The sequence below is a fragment of the Musa acuminata genome, chromosome BXJ2-8 (genome assembly GCF_036884655.1).
Source record: "Musa acuminata AAA Group cultivar baxijiao chromosome BXJ2-8, Cavendish_Baxijiao_AAA, whole genome shotgun sequence".
In the NCBI taxonomy this organism is placed as follows: Eukaryota; Viridiplantae; Streptophyta; class Magnoliopsida; order Zingiberales; family Musaceae; genus Musa; species Musa acuminata.
In genome coordinates, this window is record NC_088345.1 from 32,048,004 (window position 1) to 32,070,453 (window position 22,450).

General features: G+C 37.8%; 1 protein-coding gene across 3 annotated transcripts; it reads right to left on the reverse strand.

Moving 5' to 3' along the window:
* Positions 1–15,491: 15,491 nt before the first annotated feature.
* Positions 15,492–22,224, reverse strand: LOC135619373 (tRNA (cytosine(38)-C(5))-methyltransferase 2-like). 3 transcript variants are annotated; one of them, XM_065121315.1, is made up of 13 exons: positions 22,061–22,183; positions 21,831–21,941; positions 21,671–21,753; positions 20,344–20,437; positions 20,143–20,261; positions 19,942–20,064; positions 18,235–18,487; positions 18,067–18,150; positions 17,865–17,959; positions 17,677–17,745; positions 17,540–17,604; positions 16,226–16,391; positions 15,492–15,996 (listed from the first exon to the last, which is right to left on the reverse strand). In XM_065121315.1, exons 3-12 carry the CDS (start codon positions 21,695–21,697, stop codon positions 16,277–16,279), a joined length of 1,044 nt encoding a protein of 347 aa, XP_064977387.1. In that variant the 5' UTR covers positions 21,698–21,753; positions 21,831–21,941; positions 22,061–22,183; the 3' UTR covers positions 15,492–15,996; positions 16,226–16,276. The 3 variants fall into 3 exon arrangements, with proteins under 3 accessions (XP_064977387.1, XP_064977388.1, XP_064977386.1); XM_065121316.1 differs by having other exon boundaries at positions 22,065–22,079; XM_065121314.1 differs by lacking the exon at positions 21,671–21,753 and having other exon boundaries at positions 22,065–22,224.
* Positions 22,225–22,450: the final 226 nt, after the last annotated feature.

Here is a 22,450-nt window from a genome sequence, read left to right on the forward strand (position 1 = left end):
TCAAACCTTTTTCTCTCATATGACCCAAACGCATATGCCATAATTTGGTGATGTCAGAATCAGACAATGATGATGACGAAACTGCAACTAAACCTGTGACAGTAGTTCCCTACAGAATATACAAGCTACCAGACCTACAAGCTTTTATAACAATAAGAGCACTTCTAGAAACTTTCATAACTCCACCTTCAGTTGTGTATTTACACCCAAGGGCCTCTAGGGTGCCTAAAGAGATGAGATTCTTTTTTAAATCAGGAACATGTCTAACATTAGTGAGCGTCCTTACAATACCATCATGCATTTTAATTCGGATTGTACCTCTACCAACAACATCACATGCGGCATTATTGCCCATCAAAATAATTCCACCATTACAAGATTCATATGTGGAAAATAAATCCCTATTAGGACACATGTGATAAGAACAATCCGAATCTAAAATCCATTCATTTTTAGACCTCGTCCTATCATCAATAGCAGAGAAAATATTTTCAACATTCTCATCAGTTGCTACACTAACTTCAGCGGATTCAATAGTTTTCTCAACAAATTTTTCCTTTTGCTTTAATTTATTTTTCAATTTAAAGCAATCAAATTTAATGTGCCCCATTTTATGACAATATCTACATTCCAAATTTCTATGTCTGGATTTAGATCTACTATTGTCAAATTCTCTTTTATCCATTCTCCCCCTAACAACCAGACCCTCAGCCTGATTCTCTCTACATTCCCCAGTGATATTCCTGTCTATCTGCTCCTTAAATTTCAATGCAGATTTAATTTCTTGATACAAAACTATTTCTTTTCCATAAATCAAAGTATCACGGAAATGCTTAAAAGATTGGGGAAGATTTCAATGCAGATTTAATTTCTTGATACAAAACTATTTCTTTTCCATAAATCAAAGTATCACGGAAATGCTTAAAAGATTGGGGAAGAGAATACAAGAGTAACAAAGCCTTATCCTCATCATTAATTTTTGCATCTATATTCTCCAAATCCATAACCAAAGAATCAAACTTATCAAGATGCGAGAGTATAGATGTACCTTCAATCATCCGAAGCATATACAGACTCTGCTTCAAGTAGAGACGATTCTCCATTGTCCTCTTCATGTACAAGGCTTTAAGCTTGTCCCACATGCTCTTAGCCGTAGTCTCCGTAGCTACCTCCCATAAAATCTCGTCAGAGAGATTTAGAATGATACTGGATCGGGCCTTCTTATCCATACCCGCAAGCTCTTCTTTTGACATATCATATGGAATGCTCTCAGCTCCCTATAGTACCAAATCAACTCCGTCTTGAACCAGAATGGCCTCCATCTTGAGCTGCCACAAACCGAAGTTGACATTTCTATCGAATTTCTCGACAACAATCTTTGTTATTGTCATCGTTGCCAAAAGATCCCAGAACCAGGCTCTGATACCAGTTTGTTAGAGCTAGCCCTAGGAAATTTACCACAAGGTAATTTTGGCAACCCAACAAGACAATAAAACGGAAAGAATAAAAGCGAGATAAGAACACCAGAACACTAGATATACGTGGTTCGATCAATTGACTTTGACCTACATCCACGGATGAAAGATGAGCAAATTACTACTGCAAAAAAGGGACAATTACAAATGCCTTAGGAAGATGTTCCTAGACCATAAAACAACCGAAAATTCTAAACAAGAAAAACCAAACTATAAGTCTAAACTATTTAACTGAGTATGGACTTAAACCAAAGCAAACACTTAGGTTTTTCTTGTGGTGCATCTGACTTCAAAACCCCGACCCTTATTTATAGTTCCAAGACAAGACAACAAGTCTGATTTTCCCGATGTGGGACTATGAGACTTACCAAACAAACAAACTCGATGCGCACAATGATAGCATCGGATGTGTCTGCAAGTGCAGAATCGACAATCAAAGCTGGTTTACAACCCCTACGTTTGGATTCTGAGATCCAAGTCGTTTCCTCTGGATCCACCAACCATCTCACCGTTGCTTCCTTTCACATTCAAATCCAGCAGAAGAAGAGAACTGTCCTCGGCCTCATCTCTACCTACCTGATAAAGTTGAAACCCTGAATCATTCCTCTTCTTGATGTTTTCCTCTGACCGCACTTCTCTCAGCTCCGAGTGCTTCTCTTCGCAAACCAGACCAACGTTCTCCATCAAGCCTGATAGTGGCAGGTTGAAATCTGTAAGCTGGGCTCTGTTAGATTCCAAACTGCCTGACAAACAACTCATGTCAAAACAAAGACTTATGGGCTTTCTCCAGCATCGCTTGCAAGTACTTCCTCTGAGCCTTTATACACGTTTGCAATTTCTTCTATGCCTGGTAAAGAAATCTCGTGAATGTTACAGGGAGTAGGGCCTTTGTTTGCCACACACCAATAGGCTTACCTCCAGCTGCTCCTACAGTTTCCTCTGCACTTCGATCTGATAGAATAATGCCTCTCCAAGAGGCATTTCTCTGCATGGTTTGTGAAACATCGGATGACGGATATAAATTGGAGAGCATAAATCAAAGCCTGGAGTTCACGGGATTATTAAATTACAAAAACTACATCAACTGCACAAACATTCAAATCTATGCCGTTGTAATAAGTATCACAGACTAAGCATTACCGCTAACATTCATACACTTCACGAAACTTTCCTGGCTTGTTCGAAGCTATTAAATCCTTTATAGTATCTCGAGTCAAAAAGCTCTTCTCTGCGATTTATTTTCTTTAGCACAGTCCAATTTATTTGTAGAACTCATTGATGTTTTGCATGAAGACTATGATCTTTGTTAATGCTTTGCAATTTCTTGTATAAAGCTTAAATTTTATATGCAATGATATGTAAAATCAGAGTTTTGTGCCATACACATACCCGGCACCGCTGGTGGCAGAGGAACAATTAGTCTTTGCTTGAATTGCTTCCTGTCTGAATAAAAAGTAGGCTTGGAAGCTCAATTCTAGGGAATGCATGTACTCTCTCAGTTTATGGTGGCCTGCCTTGACCTATCTTTTTTCTTTGCTTCCTAGTTTGTCTCCCTTCTGGTTTGCATTCCAAGTCTGTACTTCTGCAGATAGATAAAGCAAGATCAGAACAGAAACAATGGATCATAAAAGGAGGGACGAAGAGATGTTTCCTGAAGATGACTCTTGCGATGGTAAAACATCAAGCTTAGCATTGACTTTGGAGTCGCTTCTCCCAATTGATCACCGAATTATAATTCACGATCATAATTCGATCGTAATTGACTCATCTACAGTTCAGAAATATGAAGCTTCAGCAAGGTGGGTGGAAGGCACCATGGCCATCATGGTAGCCAATCAATCATGAGAGGTTGCAATCAAGGTTTAAAGATGATGAGCTAACTAACACTACTTCAAGTCAAAAATTAAAAGGGTTAGAGAAAAGATGATGAGCTCTGGAACAGAGTAATTAATCCATGTGAAGAGTCATTTCCACATGCTGCCAATCTTTTATACAGAACTTGCAAATAAATTGAAGATATCAAATTTACTCGTCGCCGAAAGTATGTCGAGTTAGGTGCTCATGAATTCGAACACCATCTTAACCTGCAAGACCTACGCAAACTGGGAAGAAGAGACCATCGATCCATAGTGTGAATGAGAAGTTCATGAGAAAACTGATTTGAAAATGTGAGAACATTTCCTTCACCAACTGCAAATGCATGCTTCAGATATAATGACAGAAACAAAGAATACAGATGTGCAACATTTGCTAACAAAAAACACCTTATAGATCAACAGATAAAGTCCCAGAAAACAACACAAAGTCACCAATAAAATGTTACAGCATCAACACTAGAGCAGCCCTTATACGATTGTTGTCTTTCGTATTTGCGTCCAATTCTCCATCCTCATCTTGTAAATCATTTTCAGCCAGAAGGTGATCAAGGGAAACCTTAGACTTTTTAGGTTTTGATGAGTCCTCATCAGCAGCTGCTTCACCTCTTCTCTTTTCCTTAGTATCCGTGTTCTTTATCGACATTACCCGACTCTTATTGGCAAGGATCATGTTCAAAGACTTGCTAGTAACCTCAAATTTTTCTAAAGTTTCTTTGAGTAGAAAGTTTTCCTTTTTAAGTATTTCTAGTTTATCACATTTCGTACAAGGAGTTAAACTATTATTATGCTTAACCTTTAATCTATTAAAATCACTAACAAAAGAAGCATGCTCCTTTTTTAACCATTTATATTTTTTATTAATTGATTTGCATTCATCAAATAAATCATGAAAAGCATTTAATAGTTCATCAAAGGATAAATTTGCATCAAATGAACTTGTTATCTCATATCCAATGGTCATTAGTGCATAGTGAGTAACTTGCTCGGTGATGGTAGGCTCATCTTCTTCGGATGTACTTGAGGCATCCTATGTTGCTTTGAGAGCCTTCTTCTTTGGTTGCCTCTTCTTGGCTAGGGGACATTCGCTCTTGTAATGTCCCGGCTTCTTACATTTGTAACATATTACTTGATATTTCTTGGATTCAAATTTATTTTTAGTGTCATTTTTAAATTTATTCTTTTTTATGAATTTTTTGAATTTTCTTGTTAAGAGTGTCAAATCTTCATCAAGGTCCTCATCACTTGAGTTTTCTTTCAAGTGATCTTCTTGGGATCTTAGTGCCATATCCTTCATGTTCTTTGGAAGGGTGTCCTCAAGCTCTTCATGAGCTTTATAAGTCATTTCATAGGTCATTAGTGACCCAATTAGTTCTTCGAGGGAAAAATTATTCAGATATTTGGCCTCTTGAATGACCGTTACTTTAGGGTCTCAACTCTTTGGAAGGGATCTTAAAATTTTATTAACAAGTTCAAAATCCAAAAAACTTTTACCATGTCCTTTTAGACCATTGACAGCATTTGTAAATCGGATGTACATATCTCCAATGGTCTCACTCAATTTCATCCGAAACAACTCATAAGTGTGCACTAAAATATTAATTTTTGACTCCTTCACTTTATTAGTGCCTTCATGAGTTAGTTCGAGTGTGTGCCAAATATCAAAAGTTATTTCACAAATCAACACTCGATTAAACTCGTTTTTATCTAATACACAAAACAAGGCATTCATAGCCTTGACATTTAAAGTGAAAGTCTTCTTCTCCAACTCATTCCAATCGTTCATTGGAAGAGAAGACTTTTGAAAACCATTTTCAACAATATTCCATAGCTCAAAATCCATTGAAATTAGAAAGATCTTCATTCTAGTCTTCCAATATGTGTAATCCGTCCCATTTATCATGGGCGGATGTGTAATTGAATGACTCTCTTAGTTACCAGCAAATGTTATCTCTCTTGGGTTTTAAACTAAATGAGAGTGAACTTTGCTCTGATACCAATTGTTAGGATCAAGAGCGGCACTAAGAGGGGGGGGGGGTGAATTAGTGTAGCAGAAAACTTTCACGATTTCAGAAAATTGTTTGTTTCATTTAAAACTGATTCCAATGAAAATGGTTTCGATTCAATCTGTTTCGGAGAGAAGTTGAACTTGAAAGCTTTCGTAAAAGTGCAAGAGAAGATTAAGGTGGTTTGCAATAAAGTAAATTGCATAAATGAAAAGCAAACCAGAATTTAAAGTGGTTCGCTCAAGGTGACCTACATCCACTTTCGGATTCCTCCTTTGATGAGGCCTTCGGTGTCCACTAAAGGCCTTCCTTCAATAGGTGAAGACCGAACACCTATTTACAGCACTTTATCCTCTTCCTGGGTTTAGGAGAGAACCCTTACAAGTCTCACACCTCTCTTAAATGATCTCAAAATTTAGAAAGGGAGGAGGACTTTAGCACTTGTTTACAACACTTTTACACCCCAAAAACTCAAGATTATAATCACACTTCGATACCTTTTCATGTTGAAAAGGGTGGGGTATTTATAGGCCCCAATGACTTTCAAAAATGGAGCCAAAAAGTGTCTCATCCTGGATTTCTAGAGTACTGGCGGTACCACCGCCTGACACCTGATACTAAGCGGTACTACCGCTCAGTTTGGGCGGTACCACTGCCTGACAGAGCTCGTAGACCGAGCTCTGATGATACCATCGCCTGATAGGGGTGGTACCTCTACTGGCAGCAATAACTGTTGGCGGTACCACCGCCCAGACCACCTGGGGTGCTGCTTTCCAAGTGGTGCCACCGCCGGCCAGGAATTCAGCATCCTGGTTGGGCCTTGACTCTGGCCCAAACCAGCCCAACTCCGAGCCCAATTGGCCCTTAATAGAGTTGATGAGATTACCTCCCAAATCAACTCTAATTATTGTTCTAACTATGATTAAGGCAAGCATGATCCGGTATGTTGATTTTTCACTCGGCGATCTTTCGGTGAACTTTTCGGTGAGTCTTCCGGCGAGCTTCTGATGAACTCCCAACCAACTATCAGCTAGTCTTCCGACGTGCTTCCGGCGTGTTTCCGGTAATCTTCCCACGAGCATTCGGTGAGTCTTCCAACGTGCTTCCGGTGATCTCACGATGAACTCTCGACGAGCTCCTAATATATCATCCGAGTCTTCGACTCCGGCCCATCATCTGCTTTACGCCTTATTGCTATCGTAGTTAATCCTGCACACTTATCTTAACACATGGATTAGATCAAATAATTTATCAATTGATTTCATCATTAAAATATGAGATTCAACATCAACGACTCAGCGTCATCTTCTTGGTCGCTACCTTCACCAACTACATCTTTTCCATTCCGCCTTGCCATGATCTCTAACCTTTAGCTTTGGCATAGCCTTGCCATGATCTCTAACCTTTAGCTTTGATGCCAAACTAATACCGGTGTGATGCAGAATGGGAGGGTGGTGTAGTAGAATAAAATTTGAAAGAAAACTGATAGTACAATTTGTCGAATAGAAAAGGAGCAAACTAATGAAGCAACTTTGATAAAAATGAAAAGTAGCTCACCACCAAGTTTAAAATCATAATGGGATACAGAAAGTTCACCACCCAATGGAAATTAAACAAGGATATAAAACTAAAAAATAAAAGACTCACCACTCAAGGACGCATCCAAGAGATACAGAGTTTATGGGAGCACTCCAAGATAGCTTCTGCTAAAATATCATCAGTTTCTAAAGTCCTTTCTAAGCTCTAAACATTAACATTAGTACTAGTGCATGAAACAACCCTTCATGCATAGGGAATTTCGAAATTAAGTGTTCACAGCTTCTAACCAACTCCTTTAATGCATTCCTTGGTCATAAAGAAAAGCACCTTGAAATAGCTTTAACTTTGTGTAGGGAATATGATGATGAGCTATCATATTTGAGTGGGCCGAGTTGAAAATTATGATGCATCATTATTGGCTGAAAAAAATATCATATCATAATCAAGGTTCATATGATCAGATTATAGTAAATTAGATACTTCCATGTCACCGTAAGAGAGGATAATGAGTCGAAGGGTCAGATGAAGCGTCGAATGAACTAACGATATGTCGGACAACATGTGATTAATGCTTTGTAATAATTGTTTAGATTGAATTAGTTTTAGTTCTAATTAGGTTGGTTTATAATGTAATTGGGACAAATCAATTAGAGGCCAATTGGGCCAATGTTGGGGCTATTTTGGGCCAAGAGAAAGGCTCATTTAGTGACTCAAAAGTTGGGTCAGGCGATGACACTACTGGTCCAAGCGGTGGCACTACTAGAGGCTCAGTCTCCAAGACAGTCTCCGAGACTGTGTTAGGCAGTAGTACCACCAAACTGGGCAGTGGTATCGCCCAAACACAATCTCCCAAACTATGTCAGGCGGTGGTACCGCCAGATTGGGCAGTGGTACTGCCTAATGTCAATGCTACAGGTGATAGTATTACCTAGCACAAGTGGTGGCACCGCCAAGACCCGAGAAACCCACGATGAGACCTTTTTTTACTCCATTTTTGAAGTCATTTGAGGTATATAAATACCCCAACTATTCCTGCATGGAGATAAAAGAATTATGCAGAAAGGGAAAAAAATTTTAAGTTATAAAAGTGTTGAAAAGATTGAGTTCCCTCCTCCTTAAGCTTAGAGGTTGTTCTAAGGGAGGTGTATGAGGGTTACCTTGAGGGGTGTAAAGGTTATCTCCTGAACCTATAAAAATGAGAAAGAGTATAAAAGGGTAGTTGATTTTTGCCTATTAAAAGAAGATTAGTAGTGGAAGCTGGTGGCCTCGAGTGAAGAGGAATCGGGAGTGGATGTAGGTCACGAAAACTGAACAACTATAAATTTGGTTTGTATTTATTTTGACCATTTTATTTTCATTACAAACTAATTTCTTATGTTCAATGGTATTAGAGTCATTGGTGCCGACTTGGTCCTAACAATTGGTATCAGAGGCACGTTTCTCATAACACATAAAAGAGATGACTTTTTTTAGCTTTCAAAAGGGTTTTTCTATCACTCGTCCTCCTATGTTCAATGGGATAAACTACACTTGTTGGAAAACTCGAATGAGAGTTTTCTTCCTTTCTTTGAACTTTGATTTATGGAATATCATTAAACTTGGTTTTCAATCCCCCTCTAAACATATGAATGAATGGAATGACTTTAAGAAAAAATTATTTCTTTAAATGCACATGCTATGAATGTTTTATTTTATGCTTTGGATAAAAATGAGTTTAATCATATTTCGACTTTGAAACTGTATATGACATTTGGCATACTCTTGAAGTCACACACAAAGGCAAAAGTAGGATTAAAGATTCTAAAGTTAATTTTTTAATGCATGATTTGGAATTGTTTCGTATAAAACCAAGCGAAACCATTGGAGATATATATACCCGTTTTACGGATGTCGTCAATGGTTAAAAAGCACTTAGTAAAAGTTTTTCAAATTTTGAACTTATAAATAAAATACTAAGATCCCTTCTAAAAAGTTGGGATCCAAAAGTGTCGGCAATACAAGAAGCAAAGGACCTGAACAACCTTGCTTTTGAAGAACTTATCGAGTCATTAATGAACTATGAAATGACATGCAAGGCACATGATGAACTTGATGAACATGAGAACAACCTTCCAAAGAACAAGAAGGATTTGACACTTAAAACAAAAGAAGACCACTCGAGCGAAAGCTCAAGTGATGATGAACTTGATCTCCTAACAACAAAGTTTAAAAAGTTTATAAAACAATAATCAAAAAAATAAAATAAACTTAAAAAGAAGAGGTTACCAAAGAAAAATAAGACACTAAAAGCAACTTGGGACAAATCGAGTACCTCCAAAGACGATGAACAAACCAACAAAGATAAAGTGGTGAACTATGCCTTGGTGACTCTCGACGATGAGGTAAATGACTCACCCAAAACCTCTTTATTTTACTATGAAATTACTTGATACTTTTCATGAGTTGTTTTTAAATTAATTAGTGTATATATATATATATATAATATTATCAGGCTTTTCTTTCTAGTGATTTAAAAAAAATGATCATGACAATTGGATGTTTTATAAAGGAACAAAATGTTAGATTTAAATCTAATTTTGTACACCTAATAAGATTAATCCTATGTATCTTTTACGAAGTAATAATATGTATCTTTATGATTTCCGTATTGCTTTTCGGTTTTAAACGATGATACATGTTTTGATTTGACATAAAAGATAATAGGTATGAAATAAATCACATAAATTGAAACAACTAAAAAGGGAATAGATTTTGAAATTTTCTCTATCTCTATCTTATCGATTTTTTAATAAGAAATTAATAAATCTATTTATGTCATTTTGAATCTCTTGAAAGTGATTTTGATAATTTGATAAATTGAATGAGTTGAAAATAATGATGAATGTTTTGAAAATAAATGTTTGTATCATGCTTGATGGTTTTACATTTTAAAATTATGCATGATGAGTTGAAGTAATGATGGTTTAAAAAATATTTATTTAAATGCATGAATCGATAATCTTTTTATCACATGAATCATGATTCCTTTACTTGACGCAATATTTCTTATGTATGAACCAAATACCCTTTTCTTCTTGTCATTTACTAAAGAGGAGATTTTTTTATATATCATGATTTTTCTTGTAAATTATAATTTTAAAATTTTTAATATATAAATTATGATCTTGACAACTTGAGATTTTTTTATAAATGAATCAAGGTCTTTTATTCTCCTATGTTCCTTTCTTCTTGGATGTTGAGTTGGAGGATTGGTCGACGTGTCGGCCGAAGGTTTTGTGCCATGAGTTCGGGCATCGGGCCAAGAAGATCGGACATTACGCTAAGGAGATCGGATGTTGCGAGAAGGCGACATGCCGATTGGCAATACACCGAATGAGAGGACTTATGCCGAAGGGTCGGATGAAGCACCCAATGAACCAATAATATGTCGAACAATATGTGATTAATGCTTTGTAATAATTATCTAGATCGAAGTAGTTTTAGTTCTAATTAGGTTATTTAGAATCTAATTAAGCCAACTCAATTAGGGGCCAATTAGGCCTATGTTGGGGCTATTTTGGGCCAAGAGGCTCAGTCTCCAAGACAGTTTCTGAGATTGTGTTAGGTAGTAGTACCGCTAGAATGGACGGTGGTACTACCCAACTGGGCGGTGGTACTGCCCAGTGTCAAGCGGTGGTACCGCTAGTCTAAGCAGTGGTACCACCCTGACATAGTCTGTCAGGCGATGGTATCGCCAGACTGGGCGATGGTACTGCCCAATGTCAGTGTTGCAGGCAGTAGTACCACTCAACACAAGCGGTGGTACCGCTAGGACCCGTGAAACCCGGGATGAGACCTTTTTTTTCTCCATTTTTAAGCCATTTGAGGTCTATAAATACCCCAACTATTTTTACAGTGAGATGTAAGAATTAAGCAGAAAGGAGAGAATTCTAAGTTGTAAAAGTGTTGAAAGATTGAGTTCCGTTCTCCTTGAGCTCAGAGGTTGTTCTAAGGAAGGTGTGTGAGGGTTACCTTGAGGGGTGTAAAGGTTATCTCTTGAACTTGTAAAAAGGACAAAGAGTATAAAAGGGTAGTTGATCTTTGCCCATTGAAAGAAGATCGATAGTGAAAGCCAGTGGCCTCGAGTGAAGAGGAATCGGGAGTGGATGTAGGTCATGACGACCGAACCACTATAAATCTGGTTTGCATTTACATTGAGCTTTTTATTTTCATTGCAAACTGATTTCTTACGTTCACTACGCTTATGAAAGTGTTTTCAAGTTAACATCTTTCCAATCAGTTTTCATCGAATGAGAATTTTCAAACCGATGTGATTTTATCGTAAGCACTAATTCACCCCCCCCTCCCCTCTTAGTGCCGACTTGGTCCTAACAGCTTAGGTAGTTAGATGGAGATCTAATACCCAATAGGGCAGGATCCATTAGGGTTAAGTTGACAAGGGGTCTCTATAAATATGAGGGAACCAAAGGTTCATAGGCTAGAGCTTCTCTTAGTTGTCATCTCTTGTTCTTCTCTCCCCTTCTCCTCCTCAAATAGCAGGTCTGAAGATTTGAGAAGCATCGTCGTAGCCCTCCTGTGTGGATCATCACTGGAGAGGGGGGTGCATGACTTCCTTCATCCTCTCCTACAGATCTGTAGGGATCCAAGGATATATGACCTCCCTAGGTAATTACGCAGTTTTCAGTTTTATGGATTTTGTGTACCAATCTTCGCATGACAATGAACATAATTTATGAGAAATTTAGGGATTTTTATTTTCTATTTTTTCGCTACACATGTGATGTCGCCCCTAGATTTCCTTACAGAGCCCAGTTCTCTATCTCAATGTAGCCAAGCTTAGCTACTTGAGGGGTGCACTTAGGCTGAGCTTAAACACTCCCAAGCCATGCACCTGGGCATGAAGACCTGAGGGTGGCACCTTGGATGAGTAAAAGTTAAAAAGGATTTGCTCTCGAGCCATGCATCTCGGCGTGAAGCCCCAAGGGCTGCATCTAGATCGAGCCTACATGCTCCCTAACCATGCACCTCGACATGAAGACCCGAGGGTTGCACCTAGATCAAGCTTATACGCTCTCATGCACTCGGCATGAAGACCTGAGGCCTGCACCTAGGCCGAGTCTACGCACTCCCTAGCCGTGCATCTCGGCATGAAGACCCGAGGGTTGCACCTAGGCCAAGCTTATATGCTCCTAGTCATGCACTTGGTATAAAGACCTAAGGCTTGCACTTTGGCCGAGTCTACACACTCCCTAGTTGTGCACCTTGGCATGAAGACCCGAGGGTGGCACCTCGGATGAGTAAGAGTTAAAAGGGACTTGCTCCTGAGCTATACATCTCGGTGTGAAGCCCTGAGGGCTACACCTAGGCCAAGCCTACAAGCTCCCTAGCCATGCACCTCAGTATGAAGACCCAAGGGTTGTACCTAGATCGAGCTTACATGCTCCCTAGATGTGCACTCAGCATAAGAACCCGAGGCCTGCACCTAGGCCAAGCCTACGTGCTCCCTAGCTGTGCACCTTAGTATGAAGACCCGAGGGTGGCACCTTGGATGAGTAAGAGTTAAAAATGATTTGCTCCTGAGCCATGCACCTCAGCGTGAGGCCTCGAGGGCTGCACCTAGGCCGAGCCTACATGCTCCCTAGCTTTGCACCTCATTGAGAAGCCCTGAGGCCTACACCTAGGCCAAGCCTATGCGCTCCCTAGCTGTGCACCTTAGTAAGAAGCCCCGAGGCCTACACCTAAGCTGACCCTACGTGCTCCCTAGTCGTGCACATCAGCATAAAGACCCGATGGTGGCACCTTGGATGAGTAAGAGTTAAAAAGGACTCACGCCTGAGACATGCATCTCAACATGAAGCCCTGAGGGCTACATGCTCCTAAGGGATACACCTTAGTGAAAAGACCTGAGGGATGCACCTAGGCCGAGCTTACATGCTCCCTAGCCATGCACCTTAGCGAAAAGACCTACGGGATGCACCTAGGCCAAGCTTATACGCTCCTGAGCCATGCACTCGACATGAAGACCCCAGGACTATACCTCAACCAGATCAACACATTCCAAACACCCCAGCCAACAGACTTCCATCAGAGCATGCATCAGATAGAAGAGCACGCAAGTGTGCCCTCCGAAGAAAGGCCCCAAAGGATGCCTTTCCGAGAGGGGGCATATGATAGGGACCATTTTGCCCCCATGCCAGCTCATTTGCCATTGAAACCGACACCTAAGCAGGGCTCCTAGTCACTAGCCCCAAGATGGCACCGTAATGCATCCAGATGTACCCCAGTAGCAATAACCGTCCTACCTTATCAAGATCAGAGAATGATCAAGCAGTTCACCTAATCTTATCCTAAAGCCAGCCAGTAAGAAGGCCAAGGGATCAGGTATAAAAAGGAACCCATCAGCTCACGCTGAAGGGTGGCCTCTCTCTCTCTCTACACAGACACACACACATACTCTCTCTCTCTCTCTCTTCACAATTTGGCATGGTTTCAACCCAATACCAACTCAATTTGATAAAAGAAATCTCAATCAAGACTTTAATAATCTAACCATATATCCTACACAATTATGAAGTTTTTAGCACGTTATACACCATTCCAACATGTCGTCTGATCTTCCAGTACTTCGTCCAAACCTCCGACACATCGTCATTTTCTTCAACATATCACTCAATCTATTAGTATGTCGACTTTCTCACGGCATTCGATTTTTAGGTGCAATACCCGATCTTTCCAACACAATGCCCAATCTTATTGTACGAAATCCAATCTTTAGTACATCAACTAATCCTCCGGCTCGACATCAAATTCCCGACATGATACTTTTCTCAGCACAATGTCTAATTCTCTTACTTCGATAATTTGCCCTTTAATGGTTTGAGCTCGTCATCAAAGTATTTCTTGCATCATTTATCTCAAAAGTATATTAGTCTATAAATTCATCAATTGATTTCATTATCAAAATCCGGGATTCAACACTACTACCGTCATAGGTGGTACTATCATTGGAAATGTTGAAAAGCATAAATGTGCTTATCGATTGACTTAAACAATACAATCGCTTTGGCCTAGTAGTACCACCACCCAAGCCTAGTTTATGTCACTTGTTTTGCCTTCTAATGGGCCCAATTTAGCCCGACTTCAAGCCCAATATTTTTCTTAACAAGTGAGCTTTCTTTCAGCCCAATACCAACTTAAATTGATCCAAAATGATCTCAATTAAGACCTTGACAAATCAACCACACATCCGGCACATTTACAAAACTTTCGACATGTCGTATGCTCTTTTGGAATATCATCTAATCTTCCAACACTTCATCTAAACTTTTAACACATCATCCTTTCCTTCGGTATATCACCAATTTCACTAGCATATCGACTTTCCCATTACAGTCAATCTTTCGATGCAATATCCAATCCTTCCTGCACGATATTCGAACCATTAGCACAAAATCCGATCTCCAACATGTCGACCAACCCTCCAATTGGATGTTCAATTTTCAATACGATAATTTTTTAATACAACATTCGACTCTCCTAATCGATAGTTAGCTCTTCAGTAGTTTGATTCTATGATCGAAGTATTTTTCTATATTATCTATCTCGAAATCATATTAGTCTCATAAACTCATCAATTAATTTTATTATCAAAATTTAAGATTCAACATTTAGTCTAATTTAAAAAAGATTATAAACAATGAAAACAACTTGATCCATCTTTTATGTAGTCGATTTAAATTACATATAATTTGTGAACGGAGTCTAAGTATTTTAGTGAGGGAATCTCATATCATATATCACCAACAACTTCAAATGAACAAAGCATGTAGCATCGATGTAATTTATATGTGATTTGAGAACATGATATGGTGAGATCAAATATTTACGGAATTCCACATTTATTAACATGTTCTCAGTACTTCTTTTGGAGCTTAACCAGGTTTTCAAATTTGGTTCTGAATTGGCCCTGAATAAAATGGCAAAAACAAATTCTTCTCAGTGAGGAGTTTCTTACTGATTAAGAAGCTTGCTTGAAATGGCAAAAACAAATTCATCTCAAAGAACAAATTCATCTTAGTGAGGAGTTTCTTACTGATTAAATGGCAAACACAAAAATGGTTCTCGACAAATTCTCTTGCTTGAAGTGTCATATGCGAAGTGGCTACATAGATACTCTTTTACAGGTTATAGTACGAATCGATGTGTTGCACGTGTGGCTGCTTTTGCTAGATGTTATGTTATCTTAACAATAAAGTTAAATTGAATGTCCAGTATAAAGCATAGACATAACATGAGTTGCATGCCATAATCTCGTAGGTATACAATACAAAAAAGAGGAACCCGTTTAAATCAAGCAAAAAGAAGAAACTACATTATGTTGAACATGAAATTTCTTATGTAACATTTGCAGTCGAGAAGGATCACTCACAATGCAACGAGATCCATCATCTTGTCTAGAGACGCACATTTCATGTAACCTGTAAGTTACGAGGAAAGATTTTTCCAGATTCATGCATGTTCTCACAGTTCATAACATTGAATAATTTAAAGACTCAAACATTCAAAGTCAGGAACCAACAATACAAGGCAATCATATCCACATGCCACACTCGATCCAGCATTTATAAGCATACGACAATAATGGCCCAGTACATAAGATATGCCAATGTACTATATTTCAAAGCTAACAAGAGAAGATAATACGAAATCATATTAGTGAAAGATTGAATATAATTATAATATCACAACATTGAGAAAAATATAGAGACATTGACCCTTGTCTAAAAAGGTTTTGGACTTAGCGTCTGCAAGTTTGATATATCCACAATATCATAAACTAGGATCATCACGAACTGCAATATCTTGACATAGAGAAAGCAGGAGGATGAGTAAGATCCAGAGATATATCAAGGAAAAATAGGTCCACAATCTCATAGGCACTATGAAATCTGTGTTGTATACATCATCGAAATTCTACCTCAACCGAGTATAACAAGTTCGCCCAATCCGATAAATGTGCAAAACTAGTGGAGACCGCAAACCAGCTGTCTCTCAAACCGCAGAAATTCCGATCACAAAAGGGCAAGTGCTCACTTGCAGATTCTGTTAAATATCCATCAAATATTAATAGCATTACAAAGATGCTTGCACCTGCTATCATTCACTATTCAGGAGCATGACATATCACATCAAATAAAAGCATGCAGCTAATGATCTATCAGATAAGAGTAAAACACCCAGTAGAGTAACACACAACTTGGTAAGCATCACTTTAGGAATATCAAACAAAAAAAGAAAGACATGCTAATAAACAATGGATTAAATCTAGTACCTTTGTCGTTTGAGATGAGAATTTTCATAGCAAGGTCCACTCCAAAATTTTTCAGCAAATATCTTTTGATAATGTGGGTATCTTCGATGTTGTAGATTCACTGAAAAGGTACTGAAGCAAGGGAGCCACGACTGCAACACTCATACTGTTCCCCAACAAGGCGTACCTGCAGATAAAGTAGCATATAAATCTGCATTAATAAGCCAAGAAATGAACAGGTATTTTTATGCCATTAATCAGAACATTCTTCTGTTCCAACAAATTCACTTGAAAATTCCCCCCTAAAACCACTTCTTTCATAGATTAAGCTGTAGACACATGTTTACAAAATTTCCCTAAACCAGTTCACACCAAACAAATGGATGAAAGGATGGTTTATATCAAAACCCAGATGTATGAATGGAAAAAGAAAATAAAAGATTATATAGCATTAGTAACCAAACATAAACTACAAAAGAATTCATAAGTCTGCAAATATGAAAACCCAGATGTACAAATGGAGAAAAACTAAAAGCTTACATAGCATTAGTAACCAAACATAATCTACAAAAGAATTCATAAGTCTGCATCCCTAAATAGACAATTAAGGGATTTCAGAATACAAAATAAACATCTTCGAAAATGAAGCAGTGTTTTAACTCCCTAAAAGCTATTATGGTACAAACACTATCAATGCCAGTCCCAAGCTCATATGAAAAAGGTGGAGAATTGCATTAAGCCATTGACAGCCAATATAAGACTATGTCAAATACCATTAACATGAACCTTAACCAGCAGATCCCAAATAACTAGGACATTACAATTTGTTGTTATTGTTATTGTTGTTGCTGCTACTATTTCAAGGTACAGAAACAAAACAAGCAACAAAATATATTATAAATTAAATATGGAAATGAGAGTATGTTCTTTTGATTTGGACAAAAAGCAGTACTATATGACATGAAAACATCCATTCTAAAATCTACATGATGAGGCAAATGAAAATTAGTAACCAACCTGGAACAGATGACACATAGGCCCAAGTGGCTGAAAAACAATATGGAACTCTAACATTGCCATGATATCCCATTATTCTGTTTTGATTGTTCACTAGCAAATGGTAGCAAAAGCAACACTACAAGCTTGCACTGCACAATTTAATTGATTTTAAGCCTAAGGTAACCTTAAACAATAATCCATGATCTTTAAGTGTAACAAAAAGACCACATAACACTTTCCAGAAAAGTCTCAGTCAACTTCAACTGCAGCTTAATCTCTTAAGAACACAACTGGAAATCTGAAGTTACTTGTAAACTGGACTATAAAACAACTCACCGTTGCCTTAGGCTTGTATGTGACGGAAAGTGGAATTCCGCTGGAAAAGAATGCAAATTAGCAACCTGAAAACAGTTGAAAATTTTTAGGTCACATATACAAGTTAATTAGACATTGATCACATATCAAATGCATACCTCTCGGGGTGTAAAGAACCGAAGGCCAAGCTCTATCAAGGAGGGAGCTTCAAGTCTTGAGTTAATGTCCTATTACAAACAAAAAAAATTTATTTGAAAGAAATTTTGCAGAAAAAGTTTGCTAAAAACAACTAAACAGTTATGTGAATGCCAAAGGAAAGAAAGCAAAAGGAGAGAAGAGTTGATACCCCAGAAGTAGCCAATAAGGAGCCTGTACCCTTTACATAACGATAGTAACTCTTGGTAAAACAACAGCAGCGCCTGGACTCAGGGAAGACTACATCTTTATCTTGGTCAAGGAATGGACACAAATAACAGTATTCAAGCAAACTCATAAACCTACTATTTGACAAGACAGAATTAGAATACAAGAGAACGATACAAGGATACCCATGGCATTTCCCCACCTCTCAATCAAACTTGGTGCAACAGAGTATATGTCCCAAGCATTCTTGTATGTCCCACCTCCATCATCTTCAAAAATTTTATCATTATCAATGTCTGCCAAGTGTTTAGGTGTACTAGTACTGGTTGAAATTTTATCAATCATGTATTTACCATCAGCTGGGGAGGAAACAATCTCTGTGCCAAACCTAAATGTCATGTATTCTTGCTGATTTCCTGTAAGAAAATGTGTCTCTAAAAAGTTTATAATAGGCTCACAAGAACTGTTGAATTCTTCCTGATTTCCATCATTGCCATCAGACCCATCTGTTGACTGGTTATTTTTTGATGGCATGAAGGGAGAGGGTGTCCGTAGTATTAAGTTATTGCAGGATGGGTTTCGAAAAGACAAAGGTTTTCTCTTTGCCTGCAAAGTGACAAGCATTTTAGAAAAGATTGTTTACACTATGTGCAAAAGAAATCGATTCATGATGCCAGTGCTCCTATTATGATTTCCATGGGTAATTACGCAAATTAACAGATATATGTTTCATGCAGAAATGATTTCTAGGTGACATGTTACTAAAATAAGAATTTGTATAAATATACTCAAAGGTATTTCAGCAGTCTTTTTGAAAAAAATTATGCAGTGCTTTAGAAAGGCATTCGGGTGCTTGACTAGGCACTCAGATGAGGCGACTTCAACAAGACACTGCCTAGGCATGCACCTCAATTGAGGTATTGGCTGATGAGATGCTAGCTTGGGTCTAGGATGAGATTCCAGCCCTTAAGTTTTGCACCCACCATCAGTGCATGACCCTCACTTTGTCATCTATTCCATAGGCACTAACTAGTTATTGAATTATCACAGCAAATTATACAAAGAGAAAGAATGCATACCATGTCAAAATCTGGTATATATTAAAACAATCAAGCAATCAAAGCTCATCATGATTTGCAGAATAGTGTTGATCTTAATTCCAAACGAATGGGTTGAGAGATGGTGTTAACATTATCAAATGCAAAGGAAGATTTGGTATTTTTTAATTATCACATTTTGCTATGGGGTGCTGCAGTAAGGGCATATGTATTTGGAGAAGCAAAGACATTCACTAGACAATAAAATGATAAATAAGACTGAGAACAAGTATAAAAACACCATGTTCAAGAATCTTAAAGTTTGAAAAGGAGGAAGTTGATTAGGACGAAGTAGAAGAAAATATTTGAAGGATGTATATCAAGTGGTGAAAACGAGAACAAAGCTAATGTCAATGATGATGTAGTAGACCTTGATGACCATTAAAACTCTTGTAGTAATATATGTTTATTTTTTTGTATTTAGATATCAAAATTAAATTATTATTTTATTGATTGAGTGCTCATACATACATACATACATACATACAAACATATGTGTGTGTATGTGTGTGTATATATATATATATATATATATATATATATATATATGATGTTTTGATAATAATTATCTTGCATAGGTAATATGATATAAAATTCATTTTAGTTGAAGTTATTATTTACCTTAAATATATTTTCATAATATTTGTAATGGAAGTGCATAGCTTTGCTCCGGCAAGCGCCTAGGTGAGTGACTAGCACTTCAAGGGAACCTGACACCCATAATGCCTTGGACTTTTGGCAATCTCAAGACCATGGAAGCATCCTAGAAGCCAAGGTGACAATCACCAAACCAATCTAGTAATATAACTCATCATTATTTACATTATCATAAATCGATTAATTAGTACATGAGACAATTGTAAACACATTATGATGCTTCATAACTAAAGCAAATAACTTTGAGAAATTCCTTTTCATGCCCAAGTTCAACAAACAAAAGTAATCAATATTGAATGGGCATACCAAGCAAAAGTACCGAGGCCTAGAATATGGTACTCCAAACTGCAATGGGCTCAAAATATATTCCTGTGTGACAAAACCAATTCCAGCCAACACTTCCATCATATGCTTGTGGGTATTGGAAGTCTGCAACAGAAGGTAAGAATTCTACTCAATAAGATCCAATAGATATGGATACGGAATCATAACTAGTTGAATAGAAACCTCAAACCCAACAACATTCTCCACAAACAACATCAGTGGAGGCTGCATCATATGTGACATATTCTCAAGGATCTTGATGAAAGACAATGCTCGAGCATCAGCTGAGTCTTTTTGCAGACCTAGAAAAAACAACACAAATTTAATGTAAAGGCAAAGAAATCTGAATACAAAAAGCAACATCAAATAGTTTTAAAACACAACCTTGTCTAGTGTATGGTTGACATGGAGGAGAAAGGAGCCATGCATGTGCTTCATACTTGTCTAAATCAAGAGGAGTTAAAATTTGAATGTTTCCCTGCGACAAAGCAATAACTGATACATCAATGATGAACCAAGAGGGTTCCATATATCTCTCTAGGCTGCCACTCAAACTATCTAGATATTTTTCCTATTACATATTTCAGGCAAAGGCCCAGGGTAATGATTGTCTAATTGAAAAACATCCAAACCATATGAACATGCATCTATGTAGTGTAATCAAATATATCGATATAACTATTTATAATTGTTGATGTCCATATAAATAGGGCATGTGTTGTTTGAATTTTGTTGGTCGGCATGGTACTGATGGGCCAAACTTAAGGAATCAAAAGCATATTCTAAGTTTTCCAGCATGTCACTTCTGATTTGTGCCACTATATAATCTCCAATATCACATGTATACAATGTTTCTCTTCACAATAATGTCTAAATCACATTAAAAAGAAGATTATTTAATGCATTGTGCAACTATATGTGCCTTACAAAACTGTGGCAGTCTTTTTATTGGATAGAAAATTTATGATTGCATTGACACATTATCTAACAAGATTGATGAATAGCACATCTGAAGTTCTAAATTGTAAACAGTGTTATTCATCATACTTGGAAAATTTTGAAGTAGTTGTTGTCTTGTATCCTTTCTTTCAACGAAATGAAAAGAAAATTGGTGTTTTTTTGTTGATAAAATGTAGTGTCAAAAAAAGATTTTAAAAATAAAAGCAATAACATCTTGGATCGGTTTATCATTAATGAAACCAGTTGTTGCTTTCAGCATCTAAGGATCATGAGGTTTCACCAAGACCTTGGACATCAGAGTTGCTCTTTTATATCAATTTAGTTTGGATTTTGAAGATTGAACTCTAACGCTATTAAAAGACTTGTTTAAACAATACAAAGGAAACCACATAGCTAAAAATAAAAAAAGAAACTGATCTCCTGCATCTAATATAACACCAAACCATCACATATTTTACCAAATTAATTTATTTCCAAGACCAATTTTTAGTCCAGAAAAATATTTTAAAATTCTAGAACACATTTTTCCAGTTGTGAACCATCTGCAATCTCCAAACTTCCAGGATACATGAGTTCTTATCATTCAAACTTGTCATCATTTCTCCCTTGTGAGACTAGATATAAATCACGGTGGACACTACAATGAAAAGAATTAGCACATCGTTTATCCAAAGGAAAAATTGGAAGAAACAAAAATCCAAAAGACAAAACAAGATCACTTGTGGAGTCACAAGTTCGATAATTGGTCAACCTCCATAGGTACAGCTCCAACTGTCATTGCACAAGACCATGCAAAGCCTCCAACATGCCATCATCTTCCACTCCACTGGTCCACTGGTGGCAGTAGTAGAAGTTTGGTAGCAGTAACTACTACGAAGGATGGAGGGGAAGGAGAAGGAGAGACGAGGAACCTGGAAAGGACGATGGCCGAAGTTGTGCTCGTAGACATCGTTGGCGATGTTGTTTATGTCGAACGCTTCCACCACGCGTCCTCGAATCCCAGCCCGAAGCAGGGAGTATCTCTGCAGCCGGCGCAAACGATTCGTCAGTTGACGAATGTTATATTATGGAGAGAACAACGAACGAAACCCTAGTAGCAGTAAGTATTCACCAAACGGATGAGATCCGGGAATCGCAGTACCTACCATTCCGCCAATGCCGCTGTAGAATTCGAGGATCCTCCAACAACGACAAATCTTTTCCTCCACCTCCATCTCCGTCTCCGTCCGCATCTCCATCTCCACCACCCGTCGGGTTCTTCCGGCTACATATAGATTAAAAATGGCTGTTGTTAGAATGGGTTTGCCGTTACGAGTTGGAAAGGGCGTGGGATTTGGGCTTCACGAAGCGGCCCTGAGGGCCATGATGTTTTAAAAATTAATCATGCGAGTTTAAAACGGTGAATCAAACCGGTTCATAAATAATTTAATTTTAAAAAATATAAATAATTTTAATTCAGAAATACTTTTCTTCAGCTCAATTAATCTATAAAAAACCAAACTGATTTTTATTTAAACATATCAAGCTCGAT

What these genes read in the sequence shown, in the direction of transcription:
- LOC135619373 (XM_065121314.1), bottom strand. Translation starts at nt 22,157, where the DNA reads ATGGAGATGCGGACGGAGACGGAGATGGAGGTGGAGGAAAAGATTTGT. An exon ending in GGCCTCGGTACTTTTGCTTG is followed by an intron (nt 18,488 to 19,941) that starts GTATGCCCATTC and finishes GTCACTTTGCAG; the next exon opens with GCAAAGAGAAAACCTTTGTC. An exon ending in GGTTCTTTACACCCCGAGAG is followed by an intron (nt 17,605 to 17,676) that starts GTATGCATTTGA and finishes AACTGTTTTCAG; the next exon opens with GTTGCTAATTTGCATTCTTT.